At 30.1% G+C, this 15,452-nt stretch overlaps 4 protein-coding genes across 4 annotated transcripts in view; 1 reads left to right on the top strand and 3 right to left on the bottom strand.

Annotated features, from left to right (window-relative positions):
* LOC125819013 (uncharacterized) overlaps positions 1 to 15,452 on the top strand; it is a 513,298-nt gene that overhangs the window by 382,657 nt on the left and 115,189 nt on the right. The gene's annotated exons all lie outside the window — the stretch shown is intronic.
* Positions 4,628 to 14,329, bottom strand: LOC125819024 (monothiol glutaredoxin-S2-like). The gene is made up of 2 exons (XM_049498540.1): positions 13,934 to 14,329; positions 4,628 to 4,694 (listed from the first exon to the last, which is right to left on the bottom strand). The coding sequence occupies exon 1, from the start codon at positions 14,264 to 14,266 to the stop codon at positions 13,958 to 13,960; it is 309 nt and encodes a 102-aa protein (XP_049354497.1). The 5' UTR covers positions 14,267 to 14,329; the 3' UTR covers positions 4,628 to 4,694; positions 13,934 to 13,957.
* Positions 4,694 to 5,083, bottom strand: LOC125819025 (monothiol glutaredoxin-S2-like). Its single transcript, XM_049498541.1, has one exon. It carries the CDS (start codon positions 5,018 to 5,020, stop codon positions 4,712 to 4,714), a length of 309 nt encoding a protein of 102 aa, XP_049354498.1. The 5' UTR covers positions 5,021 to 5,083; the 3' UTR covers positions 4,694 to 4,711.
* LOC125818936 (monothiol glutaredoxin-S1-like) lies at positions 7,906 to 8,214 on the bottom strand. Its single transcript, XM_049498447.1, has one exon. The coding sequence runs from the start codon at positions 8,212 to 8,214 to the stop codon at positions 7,906 to 7,908; it is 309 nt and encodes a 102-aa protein (XP_049354404.1).

Raw genomic sequence — 15,452 nt, 5'->3', positions numbered from 1 at the left:
TGCTGGCACACTTGGTTGACACCCTAGTTCCATCAATGCCTTCTCCATTTGCTTCCCATTTGGATGTGTATCGAGCTCGTAAATTGTAGGGTTTGCACCAAAACTACGTATTAGAGTTTCGATACTGTGAGAAATGCAACAACTACTCTTGGTGAAAATTACCACCGAGGTTGATGTTCCCAACTTCATCACCATATCCATGCTTAAATAACTACAATAATTAATGAGTATATATAGTTTGGCCAAATGCCAAGATATGTATGTATAGCTTTTAGTGAAGAGGAAAGAAATTGTGAAGTGAATTTGAGGTTTGATTTGTTGTTGAGTAAATTGAACATATGATGAAGAGATATATAGAGAACATATCTAATTAGAACAAGTTGGATATCTAGATTTTTCATGATAAGGGCATCATGCCTTATCTACCTTCAAAATATGCTCACAACATTAATATTGTTGCATTTCCAGTCTACATAGTATGCCCTCTTGAAAATAATATATATCATCTAAAGGAAAAGAGAAACCTATATTATATCCAGTTGGAGTGACTTTTTTAAATAGAATCTTATTTTTAATTTGAGATTTTTTTTCTTTAAAAGAATATTTCCTCGTTGACATGTTGAAATCAAGTCCACATTATACTATCCGTACCAGAGAGAATGTAGTACATGAATTGTTGTTCTATGAAAATTATTGCTCCCTTAGCACCTCCAAAGGTCACATATATTATAGTACTTCTCCGTTTCAATTTGTTTATAAGCTTATTATTAGAAATTAAGATTTTTTCCACTGCGAATCAAGGGAAGATCTGTGCTATAGAACATAATTTTTTAATTTCCCACTCATTTTTTATCAAACTGCCTCAATGGGAAAATATGGTGGGAAACAAGAACAATACGCAAATTTTCTAATTTTTCCGTATGAAAACATTACTATTTTTTCTTTTCTCATTGATGATTCAATTAAAATATTTGTGAGTATAGCCACTGAACATTTTTCAGTGCGAAAATAGTTTTTTTTTTTTTTGGTAGTGGCTAAAGGGAAAGAAACATTTTTTAAAACGGATTGAAAAGGAAAATAAGACAAATAAATAGAAATTCATGGAGTATGTTTTAGTCTAAAAGATATATGTGGCACTTCTTTTTTGATTTGAGGATAAAATAAAATCTTCAAAAGATGTCTGGTACTAGAATTAACAAGAAGAAAGAAAGGAATTTCGAAACAATATTCTTTTACTTTGATCACGACTAACTTAGTTGAAAATTTCTTCAGAAATATTCCAAACGGTAGATAGATCACATGATCAATTGTCCTCTTATCATCTATTGATTCTTTCTGAAAAAAAAGTGTTACAAATTAAAGAAGATATAGTCCTTTGCTACCTTTGAAAAGCTAGGTATAAGAGCCTATTATTTGGCTTGCCAAATATTCTTATACTGTTATTCTATACGATCTAGAGTTTAGTTACTTAACTTAATTTTTCAACTAAGTGTGAAACATGTTATCTAACGTGTTTGAACAAAGCAGTTGTAATTGAGAACATGTAGACATCAAAATTTTATATAACTCTACAAGACATATTTAATTTCAACTGGCACTCCATAAGACGAGTTTAATTCCAGTTAGGTTCTAGGAGGTTACTCTATCCTATAACCCTAGTTCATGCCTAGATAAAAGATAATATCTTCCTTTTGAAGAAGCATATCAAATATCACATTAACATCTGGATATTTGTACAGATCAAATCTCGAATATCTCATAAACTCTTCGGTATTTATAAAGAACAAAATCTTGAATATCCATATAAACTCTTGGGTATTCATAAAGATCAAAATCTCGAATATCCCATAAACTCTTGGATATTCATAAAGATCAAAATCTCGATTATCTCATAAACTCTGGGGATATTCATAAAGAGATCAAAGAAGTCCAAATCATCCCTAATTTGAGAATATGCTACTAACAACTCTCGAATTATGGAGAAAAGCTAGAGGTAAAAATAAAGGGAGGAACAAAAAGTGCACATGCACTGTTTATCAACAAAATATTTCGTTAAAGATACATCTCGAATATTTCCTAAACAATCGGGATACTCATGAAGACATCAAGATATGTGAGACGACCCTTCTTGATAATCAAATACTTCAAGAAGATCTATAAATTCTTTCATGGAGATCAAGTTCAAATCCTTAATTAGAGAAACATACTACTAACAAATTAAACCTCGAACTAAGACAAAATTCAGAGAGAAGAACCAAGAGAGGAACAAAATTGTACCCACATTGTTTTATCAATAATATTCTTGTTTCTTCATATTTTGTTTGTGGTTGATTTATTTTATTTTTCATATATTTAACATTTGTTGCAAACAGAATAGTAAGTAAATTAATAACATAATGAAAAACATCCGTCTCAAAAGGTGTGTAAAACCACAACATGTATGCCTACCAAATTTGATTCCAACTTCACTAAATCATTGAGCCTCAACAATTTAAGATTACAAACTCCATAATCTAAAAAAATAACTCTAAATCATAAACTTCAACAAAAACCTCTCAAGGTATGTGTTCTCAAGTCTTCGAGTTATCATAAACTTGTAAACAAACACTCCTAATTCAGCTTATAACTCACTGAACTAAGATTACATCAACATTACTTCCCTTTAAGCAAAACTCTTCAGAAAGTTGTTCTTCATTTCAAACTCGACAGACTCAAACTCTCTTGACTTAGAGTTCTACTTCAAGTAAGCCAGACTCCTCCTTCAATTCAAACTCCTTGTCCCTTTACTCTCCTTCTTCAAATCAAATTCATTAATTCTTTTGTGTTGTAATCGAACTCCAACTCTTAAGCGCATGTACAAACTCTCCATCAACTCAAACTCTTTTGAACTTGAGTTCTAATTCAAGTGAAACTCCTTATTTAAATCAAACTCTTTGATTCTTTAGTGTTGTAGTTGAACTTTAACTCCTCAATTTAGCACATGTTTGTTTCATTGAATTTATGACATAATTATCACCCGTTTCCTGATTATTGCACGCTTGTCTTTCTTTATTCATTAGTGATCTTGCAACGGATTCAACTTCTTGAGACAGTGCATCTATGAACCAGATTGACTTACATGTTTCATGTTACTTTGTTAATAATCAAAATTGCATAAAACCCAACATGTACTCTCATGTCTCAATTTATGTAGTACTTTTTCACTATGCACATTATATTTTAAACGAGAAAAGAGGCAATGTTGAGGGTTATATTTTCCCCTTTTTCCTAAAAAAAATTACTTTAAACTCAAGATTATGGTTTTAGAGAAAAGGGTAAAAAATATTCCTCATTTTTCGAATATTAGTTAAGTTTGTCTCTAATTATACTATATATAATGTCAAATATGCCCTTGTCGTTACTGAAATATGCAAAAATTTCCCTATTTGATTTGGGGGATTCCATCCAAAATAGGGATATTTTGTCATACTCTGATAACTGTAAAAGATATTTGATCCTAGAGTATAACTAAAAACAAACTTAATAGACAAAAATAAATGGAAATTTTGTTTACCCTTTTTCCATGTTCTTATGATTCTCAACAAGGACATATTATATATGGGCATTATTGTTGGTTAACAAGTCAAGTTCTAGCATCAATTGGAACACATTCCCCTATCATTACTAAAATGAGAAAATGTCAAATTCTCTTATTGATCTAGTGTCTGGGTAGGAATATTTGTGATCTAGTGATTTAATTACCCCGTCTCCAAATCAGATTGATACAAGAATGATTGCAATTTATAATATTTTTTATAATTTTTTTTGAATATTTATATCTAAATTGTAATTTTAAAATATTAAAATAATCTAATCCATTTTAATTACAAATGAAAATTAATAAAATTTACTTTAGAGAGGCGCAATATGAGTAATATGCCTTTTTGGTTAAAGAAAACAAAATCTGACTAGAAAACGGCTGGAATTAATATAAGTCAAAAAGTGGAGTAAGATTGAAAAGGTAACATAAAATATCATCTTACAGATTAGATTCCCACAAATGTACTTGAGTATTATTTAAAGGAAAAATTACAAAAATCCACCTTTTAGTTTACTTATTACCATTATCCCTTATAAGTTTTACAAATCTTCAAAATCCCTCATTTTCGCGCATCAGATTTGTGTATCTCACGCATCAGATTAATGTATCAGCGCTTATATTATTGTATCTCGCGCATCAGATTAGTGTATCATGTATAAAATGTACATCAAATTAGTGTATAATGTATAAAATGTAATGTATCTTACTTAACGATTAATGTATCTCGCGCATCAGATTAATGTATCAGCGCTTATATTATTGTATCCGTTTGATGAATTTCTGTAATTATAAACTTTTAAGGGATAAATTGTAATTTTGGCTTACAAGTATGTGATTTCTGTAATTTGCCCTTATTTAAATGTAGTAGAGATCATATTTATGATTGATATATATTATGTACATCAATGTAATATTGGACCTTGCTCAATCTTAAACGGAAAAAAAAAAGGAGCACGTAATTAGTGACAGATCTAAAATTTTTATTTAAAAAGTTTTAAAAATAAAAATGTCATGTAATAACACATTGTAGTATAAGATATTATTATTTTTATTTATACACCAAGAACCAAATCAAATAGGTAGAACAAAACAACCATCCAAATGCACTTGTTAGCTTAATATAATTAATTTCTATACCCAAATAGCATTAGCCCTAATGAGCAATTGTTTAAGCTTTCCCCTCAGATTAAGGCTCATTATCTCATTTGCACCACCAACTAACTCTTTTCCTATAAATATTGCTGGAACACTTGGCTGACACCCTAGTTCCATCAATGCCTTCTCCATTTTCTTCCCATTTGAATGTGTATCGAGCTCATAAATTATAGGGTTTGCTCCAAAATTACGGATTAGGGTTTCGATGCTGTGAGAAATGCAACAACTACTCTTGGTGAAAATCACTACAGAGCTTGATGTTCCCAACTTCATCACCATGTCCATGGTTAAACAACTTCAAGAAATAATTAGTTTGGCCAAAATGCCAATATATGTATATAGTTTTTAGTGAAGAGGAAAGAAGTTGTGAAGTGAATTTGAGGGTTGATTTGTTGTTGAGAAAATTAAACCTAGCATGAAGCTATATATAGAGGCACTATCTATATGTTAGCTAAAAGAGAAAAAAAAAAGTGAAGATATATCTAATTAGAACAAGTTGGATTTATCTAGATTTTTCATGATAAGGGCATGCATGCCTTATCTACTTTTAAAATATTCTCAGAACATTGATATTGTTGCATTTCCAGTGTACATAGTATGCCCTCTTGAAAATAATATATCATCTAAAGGAAAAAAGAAACCTATAATGCTCTGAGAATATTTTTTAATTTGAGATAAATTTTTTTTGAAAATTTTAACGAATATATCCACATGCATTGACATGTTGTTGATATCAAGTCCACATTATATACCATCCGTACCACAGAGATGAACTTTGTTAAAATTCTCTTTGGAAGGGAATGTAGTACATCTGTACATGAATTGTTGTTCTATGAAAATGGCCCCCTTAGTACCTCCAAAGGTCACATATACTAGTGTACTTTTCCGTTTTCAATTTGTTTATATGGTTTTGACTTGACGGACAAAGATTTTTTCTTCCGCAAATTAGTTGTGTTATAGAGCATGATTATATTTTCCCACTTATTTTCCACTGAATCAGCTCATTGGAAAAATGCATTGTGGGAAACAAGAATAGTGGGAATTCCCTAATTTTTCTCTTTGAAACATAATTTTTTTTTTCTTTTCTTACCGATTCAATCAAAATATATGTGAGAATAGCGGCTTAACATTTTTCACTTGGAAATTTCAGTGGGGAAGTAATGATTTTTTAGTAGTGGCTAAAGATATATAGACCCTATCAAAGTGCTCTTTGATTTTATGGTCTTAAACATGTCCGATAAAAAGTTGAAATTAAAACGAAGGGGTATCATTTTAATTTCTAAAAGATATATATGACACATTTTTTGTTTTGGATCTGAGGATAAAATAAAATCTTCAAAAGATGTGTGGTACTTCGAATTACAATATTCTTTTACTTTGATGATCATGACTAACAATATTCTTCCGAAATATTCCAAAGTACAGTACATACATCACATGATCAACTGTCCTCTTATCATCTATTGATTCTTTCTGAGAGAAAAAAAAAGTGCTAATAGGAAGAAATAGTCCTTTGCTACCTGACGAGAGGGAGTTGCTCGGATGGTAACCACCCCTCACTTTCAACCCGAAGATTGCGAGTTTGAGTCACCAAGGGAGCAAAAGGGGTGGGAGCTCCTAGGGAGGGATTAAAAAAAAAAAACTCCTTTGCATTTCCTGTCTCAATTTATGTAACATTTTTTTAACTATTATTATTGAAATCGGAAAAGGGGAAGAAATGATGGGTATATTTATCCATTTTCCCTAAAAAAAATTATTATTATTTTTAAAAATTAAATCTTTGTCTTCATTGATCTTAAGAGTGCAAAAAGTTACAGATCGAGTTTGGCATCTCAAACTATATACAAGATCTTTTAGAAGAGGCTAGTATATTTGTTCTACTCCTACCCAAAACGGCCTTAATGACCGAGAAATCTAAGGAGGTTCGTACGATAACATTCCTGTCCTTTACATCTTTGATCCTATTTCGTATCGTATTTTTCTTGTAGGTTTATCATTCAAATATGAATGTGTGATATTATGCAATGACATAGACTGATACAATTTATACAAACATTGTATCTATAAAAATAATACAATATGATACAAATATAACAAACACTCCCTCTGTCCTTAATTACTTGTCCACTTTTGAATTGACACAACAATTAATGACATAGTGAGTTTATCATTTTCTCCCTATTAATTATGAAGTGGATGAAAAGTTCTACATTTTTCAAAGTAATTAGTCATTTAATTGAGGGTATAATAGGTAAAAAAAATTGTGCTTTCTTGATTTGTCAAAATGGACAAGTAATTAGGGACAACTATAAAAGGAAAAGTGGACAAGTAATTAGGGACAAAGGGAGTACAATTTAATACACTACATTATGAAACAATACGTAACAACCATGGACTAAACAAAGTGTAAGGGATGGGACGAAAAGAAATTATTTTAAAGTTGATTATGCTCTTAGGGAAAAGGGTAAAAAGTATCCCTCTATTTTCGTAAATTAATGAAGTTTGTCCCTAATTATATTATAGGGCCAAATATACCTCTGTTGTTACTAAAGTATGCAAAAATATCTCTATTTTGAATGAAATCTTCCAAATCAAACAAAAAATTATTCACTCCCCTCTTTTAATATGATTTGACACAACCCACCAAACAAAATAAATCATATCAAATTAAATCCAATTATAAACACATTAATCCACATTTTGGGAAAAATATTCAATTTTATTTGATTTGGGTGATTCTATTCAAAATAGAGATATTTTTGCCTAATTTAATAACGACAGGCATATTTAGTTCTATAATGTAACTAAGGATAAATTTAACTAATAGACGAAAAAAAATATTATTGATACTTCAGATTAAAGTGCATTACATACATAAAAGATGTTCATTTGTTATCAACTTCTTTATTTCATGCTATAAGATGGATACAAAGTAAAATTGCCACTAGCTATGACCAAAGTATATTACTTTATTTGTACATCAAAAAACAACTTAAAATGGGAGAAAAAACAACCCTCTGAAGAAGCTAAAGAAACTTTACAAATGGGGTTGGTTTATTGTAAAAATTAATAATTTGACCTCGAGAGATCGGTATTTTTTTAATTATTTTTTTTAAAAAAAAGAAGAATAGTTGTATAAACTCCTACACTTGCAACCAAGTCATTATTTTCTATACCCAAATGGCATTTGCCCTTATGAGCAATTGTTTAAGTTTGCCCCTCACATTAAAGCTCATTATCTCATTTGCACCACCAACTAACTCTTTCCCTATAAATATTGCTGGCACACTTGGTTGACACCCTAGTTCCATCAATGCCTTCTCCATTTGCTTCCCATTTGGATGTGTATCGAGCTCGTAAATTGTAGGGTTTGCACCAAAACTACGTATTAGAGTTTCAATGCTGTGAGAAATGCAGCAACTACTCTTGGTGAAAATCACCACCGAGCTTGATGTTCCCAACTTCATCACCATATCCATGCTTAAATAAACTTCAATAATTAATGAGTACTATCGTTTGACCAAATGCCAAGATATGTATGTATAGCTTTTAGTGAAGAGGAAAGAAATTGTGAAGTGAATTTGAGGTTTGATTTGTTGTTGAGTAAATTGAACCAAACATGAAGCTATATATAGAGAACATATCTAATTAGAACAAGTTGGATATATCTAGATTTTTCACGATAAGGGCATGCATGCCTTATCTACCTTTAAAATATTCTTAGAACATTAATATTGTTGCATTTCCAGTGTACATAGTAGGGGTGTACATGGCTAGGTTGGTTCGGGTTTTTCAAATATCAAACCAAACCATTTGTGTCGGATTTTTAAATTTATAAACCAAACCAATAAAACTCGGGTTTTTCAACCTCGGGTTTTTTCGGATTTTTTCGGGTTTTTCGGTTTTTCGGTTTTTCGGGTTGTTTCGGATTTTTCCGGTAAAGTATTCATACACAACATATAATTTACTTGTACTTCAAATATTTCTTTAGTCCTACCAAAATACAACTATCTAAGATATTTCTTAAAAATATAACACAATATGATATGATTAATGACACTAAAATATCCAACAATAATAATAACAATGAAATCGCGTAAAACAAATATTGCAAATTAACAAGTCATAATGGAAATGATCATAATTTAAAAGTACTAAATCATGCTAAAATTAAGTTTAATAAGTATTAGTTACATGACTAAATGTTAAAGAAAATTAAAATTAGATTATGCATTTTAATTGTCTAAACCAATGTAAAACTAAGGGATAAGGGTCTAAAAAATACCCCAACTTGGTTGGATTTGTTGTTGCGATACTAAACTTTCATGAGGACCTCTTACCTCCCTAGACTATTTAATACCGTATTTTAAACATATATATTTGCCCACGTGGACATAAAAAATAATGCAAAATTATAAATAGTAATGTATCTACGTGGGCACATATATACCTTTAAAATACACTATTAAATAGTCTAGGGAGGTAATAGGTCCTTATGAAAGTTTAGTATCGCAACAGCAAATCCGATGAAAGTTGGGAGTATTTTTCAGACCCTTATCCCTAAAACTAAAGAACAACTATTCAATATTATTGTCATTCTTAGTGTTGAATTGATTTCTTTTTTGCATTAGTATTAATTTGATTTTGATTTAAGCTTTATTATAATTACCAACATTTGTGGACTATAATCTTTATTGGCCCATTCATAATTCTAAGTTTCAAACTTGAAATAATATATTAAAAGATAAAAACTATGGAAAAGTATAAGAAATATTTAAAAATTATATCAAAGTAAATATTTTTATGTATAAAATAAAATTTTAAAATTATATATATAAATTCGGGTTGGTTTGGTCTCGGGTTGGTTTTTTTTAGTTAAAACCAAACCAACCCAAATATAGTCAGATTTTTTTTTTCAAAACCAAACCAAGTCAAACCAAACCACTAGTCAATTTTTTTTTCGGGTTGACTCGATTTGCGGTTTGATTCGATTCTCAATTCGATTCTATACACCCCTAGTACATAGTATGCCTTCTTGAAAACAATATATCATATAAAGGAAAAACGAAACCTATATTATATCCAGTTGGAGTGACTTTTTTAAATAGAATCTTATTTTTAATTTGAGATTTTTTTTCTTTAAAAGAATATATCCTCGTTGACATGTTGAAATCAAGTCCACATTATACTATCCGTACCAGAGAGAATGTAGTACATGAATTGTTGTTCTAAGAAAATTATTGCTCCCTTAGCACCTCCAAAGGTCACATATATTATAGTAATTTTCCGTTTCAATTTGTTTATAAGCTTATTATTAGAAATTAAGAATTTTTCCGCTGCGAATCAATAGGAGATCTGTGCTATAGAACATAATTTTTTAATTTCCCACTCATTTTTCATCAAACTGCCTCAATGGGAAAATATGGTGGGAAATAAGAAAAATACGCAAATTTTCTAATTTTTTCGTATGAAAACATTATTATTTTTTCTTTTCTCACTGATGATTCAATTAAAATATTTGTGAGTATAGCTACTGAACATTTTTCAGTGCGAAAATAGTTTTTTCTTTTGGTAGTGGCTTAAGGGAAAGAAACATTTTTTTAAAACTGATTGAAAAGGAAAATAAGACAAATAAATAGAAATCCATGGAGTATGTTTTAGTCTAAAAGATATATGTGGCACTTCTTTTTTTATTTGTGGATAAAATAAAATCTTCAAAAGATGTCTGGTACTAGAATTAACAAGAAGAAAGAAAGGAATTTCGAAACAATATTCTTTTACTTTGATCACGACTAACTTAGTTGAAAATTTCTTCAGAAATATTCCAAACGGTAGATAGATCACATGATCAATTGTCCTCTTATCATCTATTGATTCTTTCTGGAAAAAAAAAAGTGCTACAAATTAAAGAAGATATAGTCCTTTGCTACCTTTGAAAAGCTAGGTATAAGAGCCTATTATTTGGCTTGCCAATTATTCTTATACTGTTATTCTACACGATCTAGAGTTTAGTTACTTAACTTAATTTTTCATCTAAGTGTGAAACAGGTTATCTAACGTGTTTGAACAAAGCAGCTGTAATTATGAACATGTAGACATCAAAATTTTATATAACTCTACAAGACATATTTAATTTCAATTGGCACTCCATAAGACGAGTTTAATTTCAGTTAGGTTCTAGGAGGTTACTCTATCCTATAACCCTAGTTCATGCCTAGATAAAAGGTAATATCTTCCTTTTGAAGAGGCATATTGAATATCACATTAACATCTGGGTATTTGTAAAGATCAAATCTCGAATCTCTCATAAACTCTTGGGTATTTATAAAGATCAAAATCTCGAATATCCATATAAACTCTTGGGTATTCATAAAGATCAAAATCTCAAATATCCCATAAACTAATGGATATTCATAAAGATCAAAATCTCGAATATCTCATAAGCTCTGGGAATATTCATAAAGAGATCAAAGAAGTCCAAATCATCCCTAATTTGAGAATACGCTACTAGCAACTCTCGAATTATGGAGAAAAGCTAGAGGTAAAAATGAAGGGAGGAACAAAAAGTGCACATGCACTGTTTATCAACAAAATATTTCGTTAAAGATGCATCTCGAATATTTCCTAAACAATCGGGATACTCATTAAGACATCAAGATATGTGAGACGACCCTTCTTGATAATCAAATACTTCAAGAAGATCTATAAATTCTTTCATGGAGATCAAGTTCAAATCCTTAATTAGAGAAACATACTACTAACAAATTAAACCTCGAACTAAGACAAAATTCAGAGAGAAGAACCAAGGGAGGAATAAAACTGTACCCACATTATTTTATCGATAATATTCTTGTTTCTTCATATTTTGTTTGTGGTTGATTTATTTTATTTTTCATATATTTAACATTTGTTGCAAATAGAATAGTAAGTAAATTAATAACATAATATTTTACATGAAAAACATCCGTCTCAAAAGGTGTGAAAAACCACGACATGTATGCCTACCGAATTTGACTCCAACTTCACTAAATCATTGAGCCTCAACAATTTAAGATTACAAACTCCATAATCTAAAAAAATAACTCTAAATCATAAACTTCAACAAAAACCTCTCAAGGTATGTGTTCTCAAGTCTTCGAGTTATAATAAACTTGAAAACAAACACTCCTAATTCAGCTTATAACTCACTGAACTAAGATTACATCAACATTACTTCCCTTTAAGCAAAACTCTTCAGAAAGTTGTTCTTCATTTTAAACTCGACAAACTCAAACTCTCTTGACTTAGAGTTCTACTTCAAGTAAGCCAGACTCCTTCAATTCAAACTCCTGGTCCTTTATGCTTCTTCTTCAAATCAAATTCATTAATTCTTTTGTGTTGTAATCGAACTCCAACTCTTCAGCACATGTACAAACTCTCCATCAACTCAAACTCTTTTGAACTTGAGTTCTAATTCAAGTGAAACTCGTTCTTTAAATCAAACTCTTTGATTCTTTTGTGCTGTAGTTGAACTTTAACTCCTCAATTTAGCACATGTTTGTTTCATTGAATTTATGACATAATTATCACTCGTTTCCTGATTATTGCACGCTTGTCTTTATTCATTAGTGATCTTGCAACGGATTCGGCTTCTTGATACAGTGCATCTATGAACCAGGTTGACTTACATGTTTCATGTTACTTTGTTAATAATCAAAACTGCATAAAACCCAACATGTACTCTCATGTCTCAATTTATGTAGTACTTTTTCACTACGCACATTATATTTTAAACGAGAAAAGAGGCAATGTTGAGGGGTATATTTTCCCCTTTTTCCTAAAAAAAATTACTTTAAACTCAAGATTATGTTTTTAGGGAAAATGGTAAAAAATATCCCTCATTTTTCGAATATTAGTTAAGTTAGTCTCTAATTATACTATATATAGTGTCAAATATGCCCTTGTCGTTACTGAAATATGCAAAAAAATCCCTATTTGATTTGAGGGATTCCATCCAAATTAAAATAGGGATATTTTATCATACTCTGATAACTGTAAAAGATATTAGATCCTAGAGTATAACAAAAAACAAACTTAATAGACAAAAATAATTGGAAATTTTGTTTACCCTTTTCCCATGTTCTTATGATTCTCAACAAGGACATATTATATATGGGCATTATTGTTGGTTAACAAGTCAAGTTATAGCATCAATTGGAACACATTCCCCTATCATTACTAAAATGAGAAAATGTCAAACTCTTATTGATCTAGTGTCTGGGTAGGAATATTTGTGATCTAGTGATTTAATTACCCCGTCTCCAAATTAGATTGATACGAGAACGATTGCAATTTATAATTATTTTTTTTTGAATATTTATATCTAAATTGTAATTTTAAAATATCAAAATAATCTAATCCATTTTAATTACAAATGAAAATTAATAAAATTTACTTTAGAGAGGCGGAATATAAGTAATATGCCTTTTTTGTTAAAGAAAACAAAATCTGACTAGAAAACGTCTGGAATTAATATAAGTCAAAAAGTGAAGTAAGATTGAAAAGGTAACATAAAATATCATCTTACATATTAGATTCCCACAAATGTACTTAAAGAGTATTACTTAAAAAGAAAAATTACAAAAATCTCACCTTTTAGTTTACTTATTACCATTATCCCCTATAAGTTTTACAAATCTCCAAAATCCCTCATTTTCGCGCATCAGATTAGTGTATCTGGCGCATCAGATTAATGTGTCATCGCTTATATTATTGTATCTCGCGCATCAGATTAGTGTATCATGCATAAAATGTAATGTATCTTACTTAACGATTAATGTATCTCGCGCATCAGATTAATGCATCAGCGCTTATATTATTGTATCCGTTTGAGATTTCTGTAATTATAAACTTTTAAGGGATAGATTGTAATTTTGCCTTACAAGTATGTAATTTCTGTAATTTACCCTTATTTAAATGTAGTAGAGATCATATTTATGATTGATATATATTATGTACATCAATGTAATGGACCTTGCTCAATCTTAAACGAAAAAAAAAGGAGCACGTAATTAGTGACAGATCTAAAAATTTTATTTAAAAAGTTTTAAAAATAAAAATGTCATGTAATAACACATTGTAGTATAAGATATTATTATTTTTATTTATACACCAAGAACCAAATCAAATAGGTAGAACAAAACAACCATCCAAATGCACTTGTTAGCTTAATATAATTAATTTCTATACCCAAATAGCATTAGCCCTAATGAGCAATTGTTTAAGCTTTCCCCTCAGATTAAGGCTCATTATCTCATTTGCACCACCAACTAACTCTTTTCCTATAAATATTGCTGGAACACTTGGCTGACACCCTAGTTCCATCAATGCCTTCTCCATTTTCTTCCCATTTGAATGTGTATCGAGCTCATAAATTATAGGGTTTGCTCCAAAATTACGGATTAGGGTTTCGATGCTGTGAGAAATGCAACAACTACTCTTGGTGAAAATCACTACAGAGCTTGATGTTCCCAACTTCATCACCATGTCCATGGTTAAACAACTTCAAGAAATAATTAGTTTGGCCAAAATGCCAATATATGTATATAGTTTTTAGTGAAGAGGAAAGAAGTTGCGAAGTGAATTTGAGGGTTGATTTGTTGTTGAGAAAATTAAACCTAGCATGAAGCTATATATAGAGGCACTATCTATATGTTAGCTAAAAGAGAAAAAAAAAAGTGAAGATATCTCTAATTAGAACAAGTTGGATTTATCTAGATTTTTCATGATAAGGGCATGCATGCCTTATCTACCTTTAAAATATTCTCAGAACGTTGATATTGTTGCATTTCCAGTGTACATAGTATGCCCTCTTGAAAATAATATATATCATCTAAAGGAAAAAAGAAACCGATAATGCTCTGAGAATATTTTTTAATTTGAAAATTTTAAAGAATATATCCACATGCATTGGCATGTTGTTGATATCAAGTCCACATTATATACTATCCGTACCACAGAGATAAACTTTGTTAAAATTCCCTTTGGAAGGGAATGTAGTACATCTGTACATGAATTGTTGGTCTATGAAAATGGCCCCTTAGTACCTCCAAAGGTCACATATACTAGTGTACTTTTCCGTTTTCAATTTGTTTATATGGTTTTGACTTGACGGACAAAGATATTTTCTACTGCAAATTAGTTGTGTTATAGAGCATGATTATATTTTCCCAGTCATTTTCCACTGGATCAGCTCATTGAAAAAATGCATAGTGGAAAACAAGAATAGTGGGAAATTCCCTAATTTTTCTGTTTGAAATATAATTATTTTTTTCTTTTCTTACCGATATTTTGTGAGACCAGCGGCTTAACATTTTTCACTTGGAAATTTCAATGGGGAAATAATGATTTTTTAGTAGTGGCTAAAGATATATAGACCCTATCAAAGTGCTCTTTGATTTTATGATCTTAAACATGTCCGATAAAAAGTTGAAATTAAAACGAAGGGGTATCATTTTAGTTTCTAAAAGATATATATGACACATTTTTTGTTTTGGATCTGAGGATAAAATAAAATCTTCAACAGATGTGTGGTACTTCGAATTACAATATTCTTTTACTTTGATGATCATGACTAACAATATTCTTCAGAAATATTCCAAAGTACAGTACATACATCACATGATCAACTGTCCTCTTATCATCTATTGATTCTTTTTGTGAGAAAAAAAAAAGTGCT

This window comes from Solanum verrucosum, unplaced genomic scaffold, assembly GCF_900185275.1.
Source record: "Solanum verrucosum unplaced genomic scaffold, falcon-dt-bn FXZP01000252.1, whole genome shotgun sequence".
Lineage (NCBI taxonomy): Eukaryota > Viridiplantae > Streptophyta > Magnoliopsida > Solanales > Solanaceae > Solanum > Solanum verrucosum.
Note: the sequence above shows the minus strand (reverse complement) of the source record. Positions and strands in the feature narration are given on the sequence as shown.